Source organism: Apiotrichum porosum, assembly GCF_003942205.1.
Source record: "Apiotrichum porosum strain DSM 27194 chromosome Unknown scaffold_11, whole genome shotgun sequence".
NCBI lineage: Eukaryota > Fungi > Basidiomycota > Tremellomycetes > Trichosporonales > Trichosporonaceae > Apiotrichum > Apiotrichum porosum.
In genome coordinates this window covers 219,148-239,582 of record NW_021167118.1, presented here as the reverse complement: position 1 = coordinate 239,582, position 20,435 = coordinate 219,148, and the positions used below count along the sequence as shown (strand labels likewise).

The window sequence follows — 20,435 nt, the reverse complement described above, 5'->3', positions numbered from 1 at the left end:
ATCAAACGGCCCATCTGCTTGGAAACCCGAGCAGCGAGCGAAAACATGGTTCTAGACCACTGGCCACTGGAGCATGTCACATGTTTCGATCAGATTGTAACAATCACGCAGGAGCGAACATGCGATAGCCACCTCGATCACAGCTGTGATAGCATGCTACATATCATTACGTCTGAAGGAGGCGCAAAGTCGTCCACAAAACACCTTTAACAGAGCAGAAATGATGAGTGCCAACATTTCGTAATGCATGCCAGGCGAACAGTGAGGCGTGCTGCGGGTGTGTGCATGCTTTTGGCAGCGACCAACATATCCATGGTACCCTCCTCTCAAGCCCCTACCACGTCGGGGTGGTGTGTTACGCGGCTGACGTCGAACAAGCTATTGTGAGGTGCTGGTCACACGACCAACAGTCTACTGAATAGCCTGCATAGCTGCATAGAGCACCGAAGCAACGTTGACGTCGCGACCAGGCTGTCTTCAGGCACCACCACGGACATCACGACTGCGGCTGTCGGCGGGAGAAGGTTGATCCGCTGCCACGCAATTTCAATCGACATTCCCCAGCCTCCAATGTCTTCTGGCTTCTGGACTTGTTTCCAGGGAAGGAGCATTCGACTGTCAACTCTAGACTAGTGCATGCTGCTACAGCCTCGCTGCCAGTTCCCTACCAACGCAGGTGGGTAGCTGCCGTTGCCGTTTGCCATGTCGCCCCTGGAATCGCCATTCACGAACCCCTTGCTCCGACTCGTGAAACGAACCCAAGCACAGCCACCTAAGCCGTGCTCTCTCAAGTCTTCGAACTGGCTCTGGATGACGTGTTGAGCGATATTCCTGCCTGCAGCAGTTGGAATGTATATGAAACTCGCACAGAAGATTGCGGATCCCCACATCAAAGCCCGCCCCACAGATGACTTGATCGCCGTCCGCCGGGCGCTGGTCGCTGGCCGTGTTTGTCAACACAGTGGAATCAAATGTCCGGATCAGCCCCATCACCTTTTCCTTCCATCCATTCCTCCATCACCCTCGTTGCGCTAATTGATCCAATCATTCCCTGTCCATCTTACAGAGTCATGGATGGCACGGCGAAGCCGGTCCTTGGTGAGCCCAGGTCACCTTTGGGGAGCGACTGGAAGGGTGGGTCATGGCTGCTTCCTTGTATCCGTGTGCACCCACCACTGACGTCTCAACAGCACCTGTCACCATCAGCCACCAACTCTTCCCTCATATCATGGACCTCATCCTGCTCAACCCAGCGTCCTGGATTCCCTTTCGAGCCACTTGCAAGGAATACTACTACCGAGTCGAGCCGTTGCTCCACCGACACCTGGTGATCACCGACACCGACTGGGATCCACGTCGCGTGTGCGGTCCTGACGGGCAAATGTGTGACGACCGTGAGGGTCTGGAGCACTTCCTTATACATTCACCCCATGGCAGGCTCCCAAGCTTCCAACCGCGACGATTCTACGGAGGTCCGAACGCGCCCAAGGCAGACGAGTCCCTCGCCGCCTCAATTTGTGTCGACACACTCGGTGGCGAAGTTGCCCGGGCCAAACGTCTCCTTCGTCAAGCCCAGGTCGTGGATGTGCGTGCATTGCTTTACGCAGGTAACTGGACATCCAAAGCGCTCGGCAAGGTCGACACTGCGCGGTTTTTTATTGACTGGGGCATTTCGTATTGCCGCCCCCTATCCGCACGCCATTGCACCGTCGAATTACCCATCCACGCCAACAGGATCGTTCTTGTCCCACTTCTGAATGTCTCCCATTGCTGGAACGGCCCCGAGTGGGTCCATGGGCTATCGACCGACAGTCAAGATGTTATCTTTGAAGACTACGGGCTTCCAGCGGGCACCCTCGAGGTCGTTTCCTTTGTCATCGGCTTCCAGGACAACATGCCATGCTGGATACCGCTTGACGTCACTGCCTACCTGACATCACTGAAGCACATGGTCTTTATTTTGACAGAGAACCAGGGTCAAGACCAGACGGTAAGCCCAGATACAGTTTAGACGCTTACATTGCGCAGCCACAGGCTCGTCTTTGCCCAACAGACTGTTCATGTCATTGGGACGGCTTTCGGGACGCAATTTTCCATGTCCTGGCGGCCATTACCTGTAACGATAACCTGCGCCTCACTATCGTTGACGACAACATCACTACCAGCACCTCGGAGCTATCCAAGTTCTTATCCCAAATCCGCACAGCCGTCGAGGTGCTGGAGACCAAGACTCCATCAAAGATCATCAGCGATCGCATGGCCTTCATGCTGTCCCGAAACGATTACGAACAAACTCTCTCGGAGGATGACATTGCTATCGAATTTCCTGATCGCCACCTATGGTAAGTCGCGTGATACATCACTCAAGTCTGACTTAGCAGGACCGGAGATGTGTGCGACTATTCGAGCCCGTACCGTCAAGGCGCCACCGTCCTTCCCGATACAGACTTGTTCGATCAGCGTCGCCTCGGCAGCAGTCATGGTCGCCTCGCGCTCCTCCCTTAGGCCAACAGTTCTTCCTCGCAAGCAGGCACGCGGATAAGGTCAACTCCAGGTTAAACTCACCGTCGACAAAGTTTACATAGGCTGTCGCCGGCTGGATTCGGCAATGGTTCCTTCCCTGTGGTCTGCACACCACATTATGCAAAGTCACATGTATCAGAAGACGTGGCGAGGGAGTTGGGACTCGAGGCCGCATTTATCACCTTCGCTGGGGGTGCAGGGTTCAGGCCCTTGCTGCGCACACCCACTCATTCTTCATTCTGTGCTGTGCTCAACCCATCTCGCCTCTGTGTTCGAGTCAGAGCAGTGGACAATGTTCTGCAGTCCCTGGCCCGGTCGGGAACCGTGATCGGTGTTCAGATACCGAGGCGTTCGGGATGGACTATGGGGATGGAGATCGGTCAACTGAGTACACCAAGCCAAGACTTATCGGCCTTCACCAATCGGCTCAACTCCGGCATGACGCCATAACGGTGTTGGCATTGGACCATGTGCTCCTGTGCTTCTATCTCGACTCGGGCTAGTCCCAGTCACGACTAACTACATATACAAGCGGCACTCCTCGCTGCAGCACCAACTCATCATCCACCATCCATATCCTGCTATCCACCATGAGCAGCTCAGTTGGCTCCAATGTACTGCGCACTGCCGTCAACGAGTACAAATCGACTGGTCTCCGCCGTGACGAGCTGCCGAACGACCCCATCGACCTCTTCCGCACATGGATGGAAGACGCGCTGCGTCCGGACCAAGCTACCGGTCGGTCCACCGTCTCTGCACCTGATGCAGTGTCAGTCAGCACGACGGCAGCGGACGGCGTGCCCTCGTCCCGCACAGCCCTCCTCAAGGGTCTGGACGACACGGGCTTTATCTTCTTCACCAGCTACAACTCGCGCAAGAGCCGCGAGCTAGAGGCCACCCCGTTCGCTGCGCTCAACTTCCACTGGCGCGAGCTCAACCGCCAGATCCGCGTCGTTGGCCGTGCCGAAAAGGTCACGCGCGCCGAGAGCGAGGCCTACTTTGCGACCCGCCCACGCGCCAGCCAAGTCGGGACGTGGGCTTGCGCCCAGAGCCAGCCAGTCGGCGAGAACGAGCTGGCTGAGGCTATGGCCGCGGCGGAGGCCCGTTGGGAGGGAAAGCAGGTGGAGTGTCCAGAGCAATGTGGAGCATGGCGAGTGGTGCCGTTGTGAGTTGGCGTGGCTTCGGCAGGTTCAGCAACTGACACCTCGCACAGTGAGGTCGAGTTTTGGGCCGGGCAACCCACCAGACTCCACGACCGCTTTCAGTACGAGAGGCCTAGAGACGGAGGGGAGTGGAAAGTCCAGCGTCTCGCCCCGTAGGCAAGCTGTGGGTGATCGGACTGTCTTGGGTGATCGGACTGTCTTCGAACCCGCGGAACGGAGTAGTCTTTCTTTCCGATTTTCTGATCTCCAGCAAGACCCCAGATCGACTCTGCGGCATGCATCTGCACATGGAAGCACCTTGTGCCACATCCAAACGAAGCATAGCGGCAGCCCTGTTCTGGAGTGGATTGAGGACGAGAGTGGGCGATATGGGTGGTGGGGGTGGAAGCAAACTGGTGCGCCCCAGTCCAGTCACCCACCATTGCACTCTTGTCCGACACGCTTTCATTCTCGGCAGTTCCAACATCACCCACTTCACGTCAACCACCTCACTGATTACTGTTATACGTCAACCCCCTTTTTGATCCACAGAGCACCAGCTCGCCCTCGACGCAACCCTCCCACCCAGATTGCGATTGCAGGAGTGACGATGGACGGTTCCGCCGAACGGCGTGAAATCAGTGAGTCATCCCGAGGAGTAGTGGGCTCCCAGGCCCGAATATGATTACCTCCACTGACGCGTCAGTCGTCGACACGTCTATCGTGTGGGCTGTGACAATAGACCACAAGCATTTCCCACACATTGTCGACTCGATTCTCCTTCACCCAGCCTCGTGGATTCCCTTCCGAGCCACGTCCAACGAGTATCGCCGCCGCATCGATGTCCTTCTCCATCGCCATCTCATTATCTCAGACATGGAATGGGAGCCTGGTCCAACCTGTAAAGAGGAGGGTGAGGATAGCAGAATCATTGTCTACTCGCCTCATGGTCGTCTTCCGTCATTCAAGCCACGTATCAGTTATCTGGCGGGCCACATAGTACCGGTCACGCTACCAAACAAGAGGACGGGCGCCCCATCCGCCGCGAGATCGACCGCTCTGCCGAGTTGCTGCGCCATACGAAAGTTCTCGACATGCGTGATTTCTTCAACGTTAAAGGTTGGGTCTTCAAGGCGGGCGGACAGCTGGACATGGTTCGCGTTTTCACTGAATTCACGCCGACTGGTAAACCTGTTACCGGGCTCTGCCCCGACAGCCCAGCCACGTTCGACTTTCAAGCCAACACGATTGTACTGGTGCCCCTCATCAACCATACCATGTGTGCCGATTGTGCTGAGTGGGACTGGCATGCTGTTAAAGTCCAGATACCAGCCGGAACACGCAAGGTGGTTTCGAATCTCACGATCAGAACGAACGGAAACCAGGTCAGGTGCACGGATTCCACATACCCATAGACATGGCCAATCTTCCAACCTCTGTAGAGGGAATCGTCTACTTCCTTCCATGGGAATACACTTCGGAAGGTACTCGTGCCGTAAGTACCAGTACCAACTTGAACTGACCCCACTCAGCATCCCGACGATGGCTTCATCACAAGAGAGCTGTTGAACGGACTGTTTGTCACGTTAAGAGCTTCTCATCCCCGCTTGACCCTTGTGTCCAAAAATGGCTGGGATACCAAGTCGATGGTTACATGTCTCATTCGTGCGGTGCGTCCCGTTGGTAGGGGGAGTGTCAGATGTCTCGACATGGAGGAGTACAGGACAGAAACTGGGCTCTCCGACTCGGACATGAAACTCGAGATTCCTGAGTATGAGAATAACCCATGGTACGTGCAGTCGTGTACGACGTTCGCGCGTCTGACACCGTCAGGGATGGCAACATGTCCGACTACAGTTCGCCATTCCGCCCAGCCTCAACAATCGTCAAGGACGAAAGTGCTATCGGCCAGCATCGTCTTGGAAGTCGCGATGGTAAACTTATCGTACTGCCATGGTGAAGGTGAGTGCTCTCAGGGAACTGTGTGGTGCTGACGATTATCAGTGAAGCTGCTCGAGGCTCCCTTTGTCTACATCCCTATCAGCCGCTTGATTTGTGAACTCTGAGCGGGCCGGGCCTCGTTGAATCGTAACGCCGTTCTTTCGTTTGGCCTTTATGGCCGCATGCATGTACATAATGCCTTACGGCACTGAATGTCCCTTGCGCCAATTCCCGAGTCCTGCACCCCAGTATGAAAGCGGCAGCGCGCCAGCCCCAATAGCAACAACTTCCAGGTCCACCAAACGCCTCCACCATGGGTCGCCGGCCAGCCCCACTTGCTATCGTCGCATCTCTGTCCCCCGTCTCCTCATTTGTGGGCCTTTGACGCAGTCTTAAGCGCGTATGCACTACATTTCCAGTTTGACAGGAGCCTAATCGGCTGTCTGCCGCTGTGTCGGTCTATGTTGGCCGGATGCAGCCACCCAAAACGTCTCGGGCGGACGGTGAAGCTCACTCCGCAACCGGCACCCCTGCCGATACAATAAGAAGTTTCCAGATTCCATGCATCGCACACAGGACAACGACAATCACCGCACTCCCCATCACCTCTCTTCTCGTCTCCCATCTCACTTCCTACAGTTCACCGGATAGCGTCGGTCATCCCCAGACGCATCCACCAGAGCCGCCACTCGAGGTGAGTCTTTAATTAGGAGGCACCACATTGACGTCATCAGGCGCACCACGATATCCCGTCTAGTCGCCTTTTCCAGTCCTAAACTCTTGTGGGCAAACGACATTCGCATGGGACAGCGCACTCGATATCCCAGTAGGTCTTTCTCATCCTCCTCCATCCCTTCTGACGTCGTGTGCAGCTCGGCACCAAAGCGACCGGGGCGCTCAAGAACGTGATATCGCCCCTAAACGGCGTCGCCACCGGAAGCTGGCGTCCTCCACATCCTCCACCATGATGGTGCCGAATGACAACTGCCATCCAACCTCATGTCTGCGGCAATCTGAGACTGGCCATGGCGATGGCCCACACCCACTACCACTTGCCAACAACCCAGTTTTTCTCCAGATCGATCACTCCCAGTTCCCGCACATTATCGACACTGTGATCAGCTATGCGACGTGGGAAGCGCTGGGGGCCTTTGCATCCACGTCGCGATACTACAAACATCGCATCGAGGCCATGATGTTCAAGCACATGGTGCTCTCACGCTACGCGGACAAGACGTACGGCGTCGCCGTTGGTTCCCCGCACGGTCCCCTCCCCCACTTCCCGCCGCTCAACTACAACTACACCCATGCGCTCCGGCATCCGCGGGCCAAGCGGCGCAAGGCCGGCTTCGACTGGCGCGGCGCTGCACTGGGGTATGCGCGCATCGTGGACGTCTGCGGTCCAATCGAGGAGCTGATCGTATGGCTCGGTCGAGCCATGACAAGCCCCGAGATTGTGCGCGTGTTTCCGGACACCAAGGGCGAATGCTCCTACGCAACTAACATTCCCATCACCGTGCCGACGCTCGTCGTCGCACCCGGTGGTCGGTTCAAAGAGTGCTATGCGCCAATTGCGCTGGGCGTTTCCAAGATAGTGATCCACCTCGACGCCGACAAGCAGCCCTTGCCCAAGTTCCGCTCGTTCTCGTGGCCCATCCAGCGCATGTGGTTTGAGGAGCCGGCGGAGCCCCAGTACCCACCAGTGGACGACAAGCACTCTGTCTCGCGACACGTGGTCATCCTGTTCTCACAGTCGCACAGGAGCATGGGGCTCCTCCCTCCTGGTGCGCCAGGATTCGGCAAGACGCGGTGGGAGGGCATGGTCCAAGTCCTCAGGAGCAACAGCTACATGGCGTACGCATACACCCTGGTGGACCTGGACGAGCTCGACCCCGATTGCTTTGACCTCCTGGACGAGCTGGAAGGAATGTCAATGTCGCAAAAGTTGATGGCAGACGTCGCTGGGGCTCCGGTGTTTGGGTACCTGGGTCGGACCATCAAGGCTCCGACCATCACCTTTATGACGCGCGCACAGTATGCAGCGCTCCCCGGGGTGCACCGTATGGAGCTTGATGTGTGAGTGATCCATCTTTGTCGTAGTAATCTGTAGTTAGCTATCCGTATTGTATCACGTTGAATCACTACTAGAATCTATGTACACACGCCTATTTGAAGGGGTTACTGGTGGGGGCGGTTGAGTCACCTGTTTGGTGCCATCATAAGATCGCCCGGCCGCTGTTTACATCTTCCTTTCAGCACCCTTCCATCCACAAGGCCATAACACCCATCCGCCATGCCACCCCAACGATCGCTATCTGTACCAGTTCAACATTTCGAACCCTACAAGCCCTACCGGAAGCTCACAGACCCACCTCACCGCCACCCAGCCTGCAGGCTCCTGTCGCGAGCCGAACCACTGTCGTTGGGTATGAGTCTTGAGCACACAATGACCAACATTCCGCTGATGCTGTCGCAGATGAGGTGGCCTTCTACTTTGCCAAGCTCGCCTACTCGACCGCCGCCATCGATATCAACTACTTTCCACACGTCGTCGAGGCAATCTACGCTGCGTGCGACGCCGAGGCCCTTTTCGTGATGTCGCAAACGTGCCGCGTTTTCAGAAAGTGGGCCATGGACGACCTCACTGAGCACGTCGTCGTTGAACGTAAAGGCAACGAAGTGCGGGTCGCGTCAAGCCTCGGAAACGTCGAGGCGCCCTTCCCCATACTGGCAGTACGCCGGTTCGCCCTCAGAGCCACGGAGTTGGCGCGCAACGGATTCGAACGAGGACAGCAGGCCAGTGGCATCACAGGCCCCGCCGAGTGGGATCCAGCGCAAAAGGTATTCTGGGCGAGCCTTACAGAGCGCACTGTCGGCACCCTCGACTTGCGAGGCCGAGTCCCCACACCTCTATACGACCGCAGCAAGCTCATGTCTGTCGAATACTTGCGCATCTTCCCCGAAGCGTCGACCCGACTCTTTGCGTGTGCGGCCTGGAAGTACTGCAACCCAGCCACCCTCGTCCTCTTCACCTATGCCGTGAATTACCCGGTGTGGGTGACGAGCATGTTTACTCCCAAGATGGGCATCTTGCACATGACGCGCCTCACCACCATCATTATCAACATCGACTCTCTCAGCAGCGAGTTCCAAACGTCCACTTTGGGATTCGACGTGGAGGCTTTGCCACGCAGCGTCAAGACCGTGATTTGCGTGGTGCACCATTCTCAGTCACCCGCACTGGACAACGTTGGCCGCCTTGGGGTGCGCGACGAGTGCCGCCGCCTAAGCCTCGCATATCTCGCCGTCGTTGTCGTCGGACAAGGCAGACGATTCATCCCCGACTTTCCACCTGAACTGGACGACTTGTACAGCTACCGCGCCTCGTACTCGACTGTGAGGGACGAATCGTGCCGAGACGGGTGGCGGAAGTTGAACGAATGGGAGCGTCGGTCGCCTGGTATCCTCAACCGGCTTCGAACCGTGCTGCGCAGCTCGAAAAAGTACAGGTACACGGAGCGCATGGCGGCGCAGAGGCCGGAAGGGCTCAAGCTGGAGACGGGTTTGACCAAGGGCAGGGACAGTAGCCAGTACAAGACCGGCCTGCCTTGGGGTATGGTCCAGCCGTAGATCCCATACAGGTAGTTTTATAGTTTCATGTGATCCTACAGGCCAACAGCCAGGTCCACTGGCCACTGGCCGCTGTGCAGGGCAACAAGGTCCAAAGATGCAGAGGTTGGGTGGCAAATTCCGACCATGACTACGAGCAGCCAGTTGGACAGCACGTCGCAGCTCTGGAGCTGGACGGGTATTATTGAGAACTCCCATGCATCGTGAATCGCTACAGCATTATAGATTTGTCCTGCCTCGTAAGGAAACAGAGTGTCATTCCATGGCTTCAAGGGCATACTCATACCTTCCAACTTGGTTACGATACTGCTTATGCGACAGAAAGACAATGCACATCGACGGTGACATTGATACGGGCTCCTGCCCGAAATCACCGCACGGCACGAGTCTGCCCACAGCAGCGAGTATCTGCTGCTCCACGCGCCAGAGCGTCACCGAAGCCGGCACGCCGTGGACGGCGGGTAGCACGTGTTCGAGCCCGACGACGGTGTAGTGCACTCGCGGGATGTTGACCGCCATACAGTCCAGAAGGGGGGCGAGGAGCGGCGGGACTTGAGGATGCAGGAGGGCGACGTCCTTGGGCGCCGGTGGGTGAGTTTGGCTGTGGCTGTAGCTGTGGCCGTGGCGGTCCACGTGGGAGAACATGAGAATGACCTGCCGCAAGCTGTGTGGGTGGCGAATCTTGCCCAGGCTGCCCGAAAACACAGCGGCGCGCGCGGCGGGCAGGAAGCGCACGTGGAACGTGAACCGCCGCACGCCGGGGGGCAGCAGTGGCACAGAGATGCACAGAGGCACATCTCGCTTGGCCGCGGTGGCGAGCACCGTGTCGGATACAAGGGCGAACGCGATCGTCGTATCGGCCTGTGGACCCATCACGCACAGTGCCGGCCAACGGGCGTCCGGGAGGGGCAGATGGAGGAGGCGAACGAGTTCGATGTTGGGCGTATGGCATACCAGCCACAATAGGTAGGGTGCGTACCGCGTCAGGTCGTGGTGGAGCGACAGGATCTGCGTGTATCCCAGCACTCGAGCTGGGAAGCGCGACAAGAAGCCGCCCACGGCGGGGACTCTGCCTCGCGGGCAGGACACGTCCACTGATACATCCGACTCGTCATTGGACGCGTACTCTGACGGGCGGGAGACGTAGAGGTGTCGAAAGAAGCGGGCGTCCACCTTGTCTCGGAACGATTTGGAGACGAGACGTAGCGTAAGCCTCATGTGGCGGTCACTAAACCCAACCACTCGGTCGCTGATCCGGATGTGCGAGCCAATGTTCAGTCTTGCTGTACGCGACGACGACGACGGCAGCCGGCGTTCGTGGCACAGGGGGCAGGTCCCCAACGACGCCGGCGCCGACATGTTGTGCAATGTAAAGCAGTGATGGTCAGTGGGGGTGAGTGGCGGTGGAGCAAAGCACCGTGTGAAGAAAGCCGGTCAGGCGGGAACATGTTTATGCATTAGCCTCGGTTCATGGTGAGGTGGGTACAACTAGTGCGGTTTCGAGCATCTTCTTTCGTGGTCCTTCGGCATACAGACATGCGAGTCATGGGGCTAGCCGTATTAGCGTGGACGTAAGAACATCTTAACTCACCATACAATGGAATGGTGTATTGGTATTGGGTTTCGTGCGGGGTTCGTTTCTTTCTTTGCTTTACTGGACTGTCTCGAGCTCAAACTGCCTGGCGTTGACAGACTTCTCGTACTTGTCGCGCGACATGAATGTGATGTGGGAGAGCGCCTCCTCAATCTCCTCGTCGTCCATGATGTGGCGGCGGCGAAGTTCCGTCTCGACCGCTTCAATGACGAGGTGGACGACCGTGTCGTTGCGGAAATCAAAGAATCCCGTCGACGATGGCGGGCTGCCGTGCCAGTCGGGTTCGATTCCGAGCCATTCCGGCTCGAGCTTCTCGACGCCAACGAGCGTAAACTTGACGCGTGGGAGGGTGTAGGACATGAGGTTGACAATAGAGCTCATCATGCCCATCCACTGTCCACTGATAGCTTCGCCATAGGACCGACCGCATCCGGGTGAGCTGGCAGTAGGGGAGAGGAGGACGGCGACGTTGGTGAGGTTGGGCTTGTGGGCCACGTCGCAAAGGATCAAGTTGGCGCGGGGCAGCCACCAGCTTCGGGGCTCGTACGCGACGTTGAGGACTAGTCGCTCCGTGCTATCCGGCACGGGTCCAACGGACGCAATGGACGGGTACGACGATGACTCTGGCTCACTGAATTCGGCGAACGCCACGACGGTCTTTGCTTGTATCGGGCACAGGGACGTACCCCGCCCCTCTGTGTCGGGACGCAGCCGGACGGTATGCACGTTGACGAGCTTCTCAGAGAGGTACTCGAGGTAGAGCTCAAGGCCGTTCTTGCCTGCGCCAGCAGCTCGATACGTCACGGGACGTGCGCCGACAGGACCGACGAGGTCGACAATTCGCGTACGGGCGAGGTCGATGGGAGGACGGAAGCCGAGTTTGCAGCAGTGTGGTGAAACGTCGAGGTAGGATGGGGACGAGGAGCAGTGAGGACGGTTGGAGATGGTAATGTGGGAGGCAAGGATGCCGTCTACGCGATAACGCATCTCGGACGAGAGGCCCCTGATAGCGAGCAGGGTGGGTGGCGAACTCGCCTGCAGGACAGAGTCCATAATGTGGGGAAACACATCGCAGTCGAGCGGGGCGTCGTCGTAGCGGCAGCCTGTGGGCTCGCATGCGGGCTTGCAAGTGTCAGTCATGGTGTTGAGAGGATGCGTGTGATGGAGAGAATGGGCATGGGAGACGTGTTATGTGGAGTCGCGTATGGGCATTTTGGGTGTGCGTGTCTTGTGACCGGGGGAGCTCTACAATGCGATTGTGATGTCACGGGGTGCGGTGGTTGTTGCGTTGGCCCCGGCCAATAAACCCTGACCCCAGACAAACTATTCGGATATCAGCTCCAGAGATAGTGGAAAGCGTGGGCCGTGGCTGCGGCGCCGTGGCGCTGCATTGGCAAATGTGTTAATGTGTGTCTCCCTGTTTGTCTTTGTCTCGTCCAGGCGATCCCAGCGCACCGACGCGGGCCATGGAGCGTGCATAGCGTGTAGAGCGTGGCTCGCACAACACGTGGATGCCACTGTGTGTGGGAAGAGCGCCTGGCCGCAGCGAGAGCGACAGCAGCCCCCCGAACAGTGTCAATTTGCGGAGGATAAGGACACGAGTAAGGAACGGATGCCGTATCTCTCCCATCAGCCATTGTGTTCCTCGATAGCAGATGGACGCGCTTTCAAATGCCGGGCGCCGGGCGCTATCTTGGACCGTGTTGTGGCCACGCGCAAGCAAGTACATAGCTGCTGCACTGGACCTCTCACGTACATAGGTATATCACGAACAGCTCCATGAATCCATGGGTTGGGAGGCCAATTCGGAGCTTGCCCACTCTTGCCACCCACCATGTGTGTCTCGCCAAGATTGTCCCGAGGTCACGGGTCCCCAACAGGGGGGTTCCCATTCGGAAAACACGGGGTCAATCCGACTCACTCTCCACAGCCACAACAACAGGTGCGCCCGGCTTCGGAGTCCGTTGTGATCGGTCTTCAGCAATTCCACACCCATTAGCGTTAGTTGCACATTCATGGATCCCACAAGGATCCAAGGAGCTGGTCGTTAATGCAATGCTGCGCCTGTGACGTCAGTGATCGCCGGCACCGCTCAACCGACAGATCACAGTTGTCGGTTGACGCCGAGGCGCACGCGTGCTGTAGGGAAAACGCATCTCCCTTTCTTGTTCCTGTCTCTCTTGATGTCTTGTCTTCTTGTCTGTCGTCTTGTCGTCTTGTCGTTTTCCAGTCATTCATCGTGTCGACGAAACGTCGGCGCAAAAAAAAAAAAAAAAAAGTGATTCTCCGCCAGGGAGTTGAACCCTGCTCTACCGCGATATTCCAATTAGGAAACTCCCTATTGAGAGGCGGTTATACTAACCGATATACTAGCGAAGATGTGTTGCTTGTGCTATTGTTAGAAACACGTGACCAGATTGCTTCCACAGTATGATGTCAGCAGTCCCCCAAGCGCTACCTATATAAGATGATCTACCGCTAGTATGCCATGCATCTCCGTTTCTCTTTCACTCTATACCTCATACCCTCGTTACCTCGCTGGTACTGTCTGCAGCAGTGCTAGCATCGACATCCGAGGCTCTCTTTTCTTACAGCTATTTTTCTATTGACCATCACCCGACGTAGGCAGCGTACATGGCCCAGGTGGCCCCCAGGCGAGCCCCGGTTGCGTTATCGTGAGAGCGTGGCAAAAAGCAATGATAAAACGGTGTTTGGGCGGGAAATTTAGCCCCAGAGGGGAAACAAGGAAGGAAGAAACAATGGTGGTTGGTGGTTGAACAGGGTCTTTTCGCCGACCTTCCTGCGAACACGGTTTTCGCCACTTGACTGGCTTCCGGCACGCGAGGCGGGGAGTTGAGGCCATGCTGCAGTGAGGAATTGCGAGTAATGGTATATGTGTACAGCACAGAGAACCTTCCAGCGCGCCAGCGGTGTTTGTGGGTGGGCAGTGTCCGGACTCACACGTCTACTTGGCGGACCTAGGGCAAGGGCGGGCGCTCTGGCGATCCATCACAGCTTTGTAGCCCCTTGCACACGTCACCTGCAACTTGCTTCTTCTCCATCACCCACATATTCTTCAATCTCTGCCATCAACTGGCCCTTCGACCATCCATCACCGGCGCGGTCACATTTTACTCGTGGCAGTGATCATGGACATGCTCCCTCCAGCCATGAGTGACACTGGTAGGTCGGGTGGCGGGTCCCAGGTGAACGACAGTTGACTCAACTATAGGAGATCGCCCAACCAAGAGGGCCCGCTCCACCGGCTCGGCACCCGTTCCTTCAAACCACCTCGCGATCGATACCACGGTCAAGCTCGACTTCAACATGTTCCCTCACATTGCTGAAGCAATTCTTAGAGAGTCGTCTTGGGAGGCACTCGTTGCTTTTCGTGGCACCTCACGCAATCTCGCTGCGGTCGTTGACAACATGATGGCCAAGCATATCGCTCTCAACTACCACGGCAACGCTGTCCACCCCGACAGACCATTTGAAATCAAGACTCCTCTCGGACAGCGCATTCCCTGTCTCCAGTCACAGCATCAAGTGGGGTTGCAGCACAAGGCCCATGGCACTACACCACTTCCTTTTCTTCCATCTATTGTTTCCCTCCAGAACACCCAGGTCATTGACCTTGTCGACTTTAGGTGCAGCTCGACCTGTCACTTCTGCGTTCCCGGCGAGTTCGACAACGTCAAATACGTCCGACTCTACCAGGATGTGATCACAGCATTCCCCAAGCATCTCCACCTGGAAGCTCCTATTGTGGTCATTTTCTGCGACTTGCGTCCGATCAAGTGGATGCATGAAGAATGGGATGGATCGTATTACTCGGAAATGGAAGATGAGGAATGGAATTTCGACGTTATCGCTTTACCCATCCGCGTTCCCAGCAAGTCCAAAAAGCTCGTCATCAATCTGCGATACCAAACCTCAAAAGGTTTACGATCAATTGACAATGTCCCTCCTGAAGACGACGAGGGCCGTGTGGGTTGGAACTCCCTCACGGAGGTTGTTATTATCTTCACCTCTTGGAATTCTGCCGGCTCAGGCGAGTCAAAGGCCTGGCGTGGAATGGGCCGTCCGTCTTGGTATCGTCTCAATTGGCTTGCACGCATCGTTTTCCACCTCCTGAATTACGCCCAGATCAAGCTCACCATTGTCGATTTTGAGAAGGTCGACTCCCAGCGGCTGTTCAAGCAAAACTTGCTCGAAGAGGGACAGTCAAACCATTCAGCTCTGGTGACCCATCTACAAAGACGCCTCGCCTTGCACCCTGAGTCGGAGGAACAGCTCAAGCAACGCCTGCATCTAGCCATCGAGAGCATCGAGTTCCTCACCATTGACGAATACGCCGAGCGCTTGGACCCCGGAGACCTGGAGCTCGAGACTGAAGCGACGTTGAAGCCACTCTGAGTCGCAAGCTGTACGACGGACACTTCAGCCCGGGAAGTGGACCAGTCGATGGGAACAATGAGAGGCCATACTGTTTGTGGATATCCCAGAAGCCGCAATGTATATAAACGGTAGCAGATACAATGTTGGATACCTCCTATCTGCAGTTGTGAGCCCCTCTTGGGGGCGCCTTTTTTCTTGTCGTCAACTCCGTTTTGATGCCGATGCCTCTCCTCATTGCCCGACAACAACTCTCCGCATCACTCACTAGCGTTGTAACCGTCAATATTTGTTAGCAATTGTCTTGTAAGTGAAACGGCAGGCTATGTAGTCACCCCGTGACTGATAAAGCGCAGCAGCAGCACTTCTCCCATGTCGTCTCCACGTGTCGTCGTCGGCAGCGCAACGGTCCAGCGGGACGCGCTGCACTTTCCCCACATCATCGATGCAATCCTTGCGGCGACGGCCTGGAAGGACCTGTACATCTGGCGCTTGACCTCACGCTCGATACGTGACCAAATCGACCGAATGATGACCTCGCATGTCATTGCAACGGCTCTGTACCCCGACGACCCCAGCGAGGGACTTGATATGACGTCGCCGCCCAACCGTGGTGCTATCCCTGGTCTCTTGGGCTATTGGTTCGAACCCAGCTATGACATCCATTATCCGGGAAGCAGAATAACATCTTACGCTCTCCTCAATGGGATCAGGACACTGGATGTCTATCCTCCGGTCAGCGGTGTCGTTGACCAGCTAGAGGGTATAGGCAACTCGCCGTTCGGTGAGACGTTCAAAAGCCTTCAGTGCCTTCGTTTCCACCCCCGTGTTCTGGCCGACTACTCCCACGACCTCTCTTATCACGCCCCAACAAAGGTCGTCATCTTTGGAGAGGTGGCATGCGTTGAGTGGTACGATAGTACTGTCCCTACGTACACATACAGCATCCGGGTCCTACCCGGTTCTCGCCCGCTCGAGACGTCCAGACCATCCAAGTTGGTGGTCAATATTCTGTACCACCGGTCCTCGCAGCACAATGGGTACGAGGATGAGTTCTTTGAGGACCGCGACCTGATCCCCACAAGCCTCTCTGAGTCAGTCATCGTCTTCAGCAACTGGGGCCCCTGGACCGAGAAGGCTCCACGAGACTGGTCGCCAAGCGTTTTGGACGGACTGCCACCATCGACCGCACGCCGCTTGTCGCTTGTCGACTTCATTATCCGGGTGTTTCTCAACTCGGAGACAGCCAGAGTCACCATCGTCGACTTGCAAAAGCCCGATTTCGAGTGGATGTTTAAAGGAATGAGCCAGGACGGCGAGTTATCGGAGCGAGATGCTCTCACCCGTGAACTTCACACCGAGATCAATTACTTGGAGACTGGCTACCGTACGGAAGATTACAATTACTTGGCGACCTGCTACCGTGCAGCAGATCACGCAAAGTGCCAACTGCTCCGCTCTCTGGTTGACAATGTCGAGTACCTCACCCTTAGCGAGTACGGTGAACGAATTGGTGCTACCGAGCTGCGTCTGGAAACGCATGCGGATCCTAGGGGGTTGACTTGCCGCACAATGGTGTCCGCATGTAGTTGATGCACGGCACTCATGCTGTTCCCCATGTTGTTTCCCGGTGCCGACAATGTGCTGCCTGGGGATGGGAGGGTGAACTGACACGCCGCGTAGCGCAGGATTTAGCACCAGTGGACAAGCACCACCCGCGTTGCGCCCCGCCACCCAAATCCCCCTCGGGGCAGAATCCTCATCCACATCTTTGTCTTCTACCGCATCACCCATCACTCGCTCATTGCTCAACCCTTCAAGAGTCATCCCAAATCACACACCTGGATTGCAGTACCACCACGTCCCATTCGTCCCGGAGGACATCCATGGGGCCGCCAGGTATCCGTCCAGTCCGTCGCTACCGTCCCAATGGGCCGCGCAGCAAACTGACGTGTGTCACAGACCCTCCGAGATCGAAACACCATGTCCGAAGTTCTGCAGACTGGGGAGCAAGACCCGAACCCGCATCCTCCTCGCAGATCGACGGGAACGAGGGTCACCATCGACTTGGCAATGTTCCCTCACATTGGCGGGCTCATCCTCCAGATGACCGATTGGAAAGACCTCTTGCCTTGGCGTCTCACATCCAAACTAGTCTGCGCTCAAGTCGACAGGCTCATGACCTCCCATGTGATTATGGTCGACGGCCCAGAGCATGTTCTTCTCAAGTCTCCAAAAGGACGGATCCCAGTACTTCGGGACTTTGTGTACAACCGGCATTCGGCGGATTCTGGTAATGCAGGACACGGCCGCCCGGTCATGGCCCTCTCCAAGACGACGATCCTCGACCTCTACTTGCGCAAAATCGATTACGAGGGCGGTGGGAAGCCTTCGGAGCCATTCGAGAACCTGAAGTACATGCGTCTTCATGCCTTCGAGGGCGACGACATCACCAGAACCGCAGTCATGTTTCCGGCACAAACGCTTGTCACATTTGGGGACATGGGCCTCCTCTTGCAGTCTCAAGTGACTTTCCGTATCAAAGTTATCCCAGCGGACCATATTCCGAGCTGCGCCACCAAGCTGGTCATCAACATCAAGTTCCAAACTGTTACGCGGTACCATGTTGACGCCTACCAGTCCGTCACCAGTGACACCAGTCTGCTTCATGACGGGCTCAGGGAGGTGGTGCTTGTATTTAGCAACTGGGGACGTCCGGTCTCATCATCTTTCGTGAAGAAGTGGCCAGCTGTGGTGCCGGCTAACGAGCGGTGTCTTTGGGTCGTCATGATGGTTATCACAGCCATCGTGAGGGGTCGTAGCAAGGTTACGATCGTTGACTTGCACAAAGTTGACTTCCATTGGCTTTTCGGAATGACTCCCCCGAAAGATGTCGAATCGCCACACCAGGCAGCCCTTCTTCAGGCTATCCACCCAGAGGCTCGTACTTCAAAAGGTATTTCCATGGTTCGAGGAGATGCTGACTGGCTACCCAAAGACTATGCACCGTGGACGCACCTCCTTTCGCAACTCGACGTGTCGGCACTTGAGTTTCTCACTTTGGAAGAATACGGCTTGCGACTGACGCCTGAAGACCTGGAGCTTGAGATCCAAGAGTTCTGGGGTTACTAGTGTGTAGCATGTGGTGTGTAGCATGTACAGTACTGTGCAGGCCAACTGTGACCTCTCTGGTTCTTACTGTCGGGTAAAGCTGTATGCCGAGGAGGCTTTTCGGCAACTCACGGCGAGGCGAGTGGCGTAGATGTCTTTTGTTTAAAAACCGGCACCTAAATTGAATTCTGTCATCTCTTCACCATCGCTCATCAACATCCCAGTACTGTAGCTATCAAAGGTGAATATATGCAAGGCGCCAACAGGTTGGACTGGCTCAAGAGGCAGGTTGCTGACTGACAAGAGTCGATCCACAAACTGCCGGCGCACGCCAAAATGAGTGCGCCAACACCATCGCCTCCAAGGGCCTCCAACTCTCATGCCATGCTGGATTTGACCATGTTCCCACATGTTGCGGACGGTATTCTGGGTGCATGTGACTTTCATGACCTGTTGACCTTGCGCCAGACGTCACGAGCTATGTGCGACCGCGTCGACACACTCATGACGGCGCACATGACGGTCAACGCCAACCACCTTGACACCATGGAGCCCCACTTGACAACTCCCCTGGGAGTTGTCCCTGTGCTCAAGTCCTGCGTTGGGCAATGGAACATGCCGGACCGGTTGACCTGGACACACAAGCGTGTGTGTGCAGCACTGTCAAGGACGACAACTCTCGACATCACGAGTATTCTTGCTGCGTCTGAGCGGTTGGCGCCGACGCGCCTCGGGACGGCTGAGCCTTTCGCCAACCTGCAGTGCGTGCGCCTCTACCCTATGATCCTGCACGATTACACCTCCCACCAGCTCGCCTTCAGTGCTCCCAAAGTGGTCGTGTTTGGCGCCATGAACTATCACTACTGGCGGGACCCGTCCACCAGCCAACTGGACGGCATGGTCAAGTTCTTGCCTACCAGTGTGCTTCCCAGGGGAACCCGCAAACTTGTCATCAACATTACCGGTGAAGACATTGTGTGTGGGGTCGACGAGCCACCCGGGAACGATATGGACGCCATATCTTTGTCGCTGACCGACGTCGTCTTCATCTTCGACCGACACAGTTTTCAGGGTAATGGCCAATGGAGGTGGGGGTTCCCGAATCCTTCTTCGAAGAAGCGCATGTGGTTTGTCATGTTTATCCTGCACTTTCTCGGCGAGCCCTTGTCGAACCGGAGTGTCACGTTTGTGGACTTTGACAAGATCGACTTCAACTGTATGTTCTTGGGAGAGCCACGGTCACCAAACGCCGCTGCCCTTACGGCCGCTTTGCATCTGTTTGTGGATCAGCAACGCGCCTCTGAGACCGGCACAAGGAGCAGCAGCTTCAGCGATGGGTCTCGAGCCAGTGAGCTTCAGCAGCTCCACGGCCGCATCGACTCGGCGGTCCATTTCGTCTCCCTCAGTGACTACGCTGGGCGCGTCGGTTGGCCCGAGGTGGAGCTTGAGAGTCGGCCGGATGTTCAGAAGGATGATTCCTTATCGCCAACGTTTCAGAGCCTGCTCGACCTTCAGGCGCTCATCGGCTAGACTAGAATCGGGTGGAGCACCAGTTTGGTCCCTTGGGCTCACCTGCTCCCGGGCATGTTCCCCGCATTAGCTTCAAAGGAAGTCGTATCCTTTCCATGTGTGTCTCCAAAGAGATTCTGCTGCCTAGCTGCCTACATACTGTATGTCATGCATGCATGCCTATTAAGCCCCTGAAAAGTCTCAGATGTCGCAGGTGGTTGCACGCTTGTTGCGTCTTGCTCAGTCCATCTACCCAAACGCCACTGTCGTCTTCTCTTCTCTGAAGCAGTCAATGTCAACTGGCCAGGCCATGTTGTTCAAATGTCATTCCCGGACCCGGTACGCTCCTGTATCTGTGTTCTGTATCTGTAACTGCGTTGCCTGGACCGTCGATATGCTGGAAGCGTTTGGAGCTTACCGTCAAGGCCCCCCCGACTGCATGCTTAAATCGACGGTATCCAGGAGTCAGGTGAGCCCAAAGGGCCAAGGGACTGGAGCAGGGACATATGCCCCGTCAGGACCGAGTGGTCGCGGCGGAGGCGACCGACGCGACGGATGACCTAAGAGGATCTCTGACCCGAGGCCTCCTT

General features: G+C 56.4%; 9 protein-coding genes and 1 non-coding gene across 10 annotated transcripts; 7 read left to right on the top strand and 3 right to left on the bottom strand.

Annotated features, from left to right (window-relative positions):
• Positions 1–1,070: 1,070 nt before the first annotated feature.
• Positions 1,071–2,505, top strand: EHS24_001706 (uncharacterized protein; the record flags this gene model as incomplete). The annotated part of the gene is made up of 4 exons (XM_028617481.1): positions 1,071–1,134; positions 1,191–1,990; positions 2,029–2,342; positions 2,382–2,505. 4 exons carry the CDS (start codon positions 1,071–1,073, stop codon positions 2,503–2,505), a joined length of 1,302 nt encoding a protein of 433 aa, XP_028473944.1.
• Positions 2,506–3,113: 608 nt separating this feature from the next.
• Positions 3,114–5,731, top strand: EHS24_001705 (uncharacterized protein; the record flags this gene model as incomplete). Its single annotated transcript, XM_028617480.1, has 10 exons — positions 3,114–3,688; positions 3,737–3,838; positions 3,937–4,081; positions 4,144–4,306; positions 4,372–4,578; positions 4,635–4,944; positions 4,998–5,160; positions 5,198–5,454; positions 5,499–5,599; positions 5,670–5,731. 10 exons carry the CDS (start codon positions 3,114–3,116, stop codon positions 5,729–5,731), a joined length of 2,085 nt encoding a protein of 694 aa, XP_028473943.1.
• Positions 5,732–6,570: 839 nt separating this feature from the next.
• Positions 6,571–9,236, top strand: EHS24_001704 (uncharacterized protein; the record flags this gene model as incomplete). The annotated part of the gene is made up of 3 exons (XM_028617479.1): positions 6,571–7,682; positions 7,954–8,024; positions 8,083–9,236. The coding sequence occupies 3 exons, from the start codon at positions 6,571–6,573 to the stop codon at positions 9,234–9,236; spliced, it is 2,337 nt and encodes a 778-aa protein (XP_028473942.1).
• Positions 9,237–9,491: 255 nt separating this feature from the next.
• Positions 9,492–10,595, bottom strand: EHS24_001703 (uncharacterized protein; the record flags this gene model as incomplete). Its single annotated transcript, XM_028617478.1, has 1 exon — positions 9,492–10,595. One exon carries the CDS (start codon positions 10,593–10,595, stop codon positions 9,492–9,494), a length of 1,104 nt encoding a protein of 367 aa, XP_028473941.1.
• Positions 10,596–10,887: 292 nt separating this feature from the next.
• Positions 10,888–11,970, bottom strand: EHS24_001702 (uncharacterized protein; the record flags this gene model as incomplete). Its single annotated transcript, XM_028617477.1, has 1 exon — positions 10,888–11,970. The coding sequence occupies one exon, from the start codon at positions 11,968–11,970 to the stop codon at positions 10,888–10,890; it is 1,083 nt and encodes a 360-aa protein (XP_028473940.1).
• A 1,142-nt stretch (positions 11,971–13,112) lies between these two features.
• EHS24_001701 lies at positions 13,113–13,209 on the bottom strand. Its single transcript has one exon. It is a non-coding gene; the product is annotated as a tRNA-Glu (tRNA).
• Positions 13,210–13,979: 770 nt separating this feature from the next.
• EHS24_001700 (uncharacterized protein) lies at positions 13,980–15,246 on the top strand (the record flags this gene model as incomplete). Its single annotated transcript, XM_028617476.1, has 2 exons — positions 13,980–14,013; positions 14,063–15,246. The coding sequence occupies 2 exons, from the start codon at positions 13,980–13,982 to the stop codon at positions 15,244–15,246; spliced, it is 1,218 nt and encodes a 405-aa protein (XP_028473939.1).
• A 351-nt stretch (positions 15,247–15,597) lies between these two features.
• EHS24_001699 (uncharacterized protein) lies at positions 15,598–16,920 on the top strand (the record flags this gene model as incomplete). Its single annotated transcript, XM_028617475.1, has 2 exons — positions 15,598–16,721; positions 16,914–16,920. 2 exons carry the CDS (start codon positions 15,598–15,600, stop codon positions 16,918–16,920), a joined length of 1,131 nt encoding a protein of 376 aa, XP_028473938.1.
• A 288-nt stretch (positions 16,921–17,208) lies between these two features.
• Positions 17,209–18,357, top strand: EHS24_001698 (uncharacterized protein; the record flags this gene model as incomplete). Its single annotated transcript, XM_028617474.1, has 1 exon — positions 17,209–18,357. The coding sequence occupies one exon, from the start codon at positions 17,209–17,211 to the stop codon at positions 18,355–18,357; it is 1,149 nt and encodes a 382-aa protein (XP_028473937.1).
• A 315-nt stretch (positions 18,358–18,672) lies between these two features.
• On the top strand, positions 18,673–19,866 carry EHS24_001697 (uncharacterized protein; the record flags this gene model as incomplete). The annotated part of the gene is made up of 1 exon (XM_028617473.1): positions 18,673–19,866. One exon carries the CDS (start codon positions 18,673–18,675, stop codon positions 19,864–19,866), a length of 1,194 nt encoding a protein of 397 aa, XP_028473936.1.
• Between the last annotated feature and the right edge of the window lie 569 nt (positions 19,867–20,435).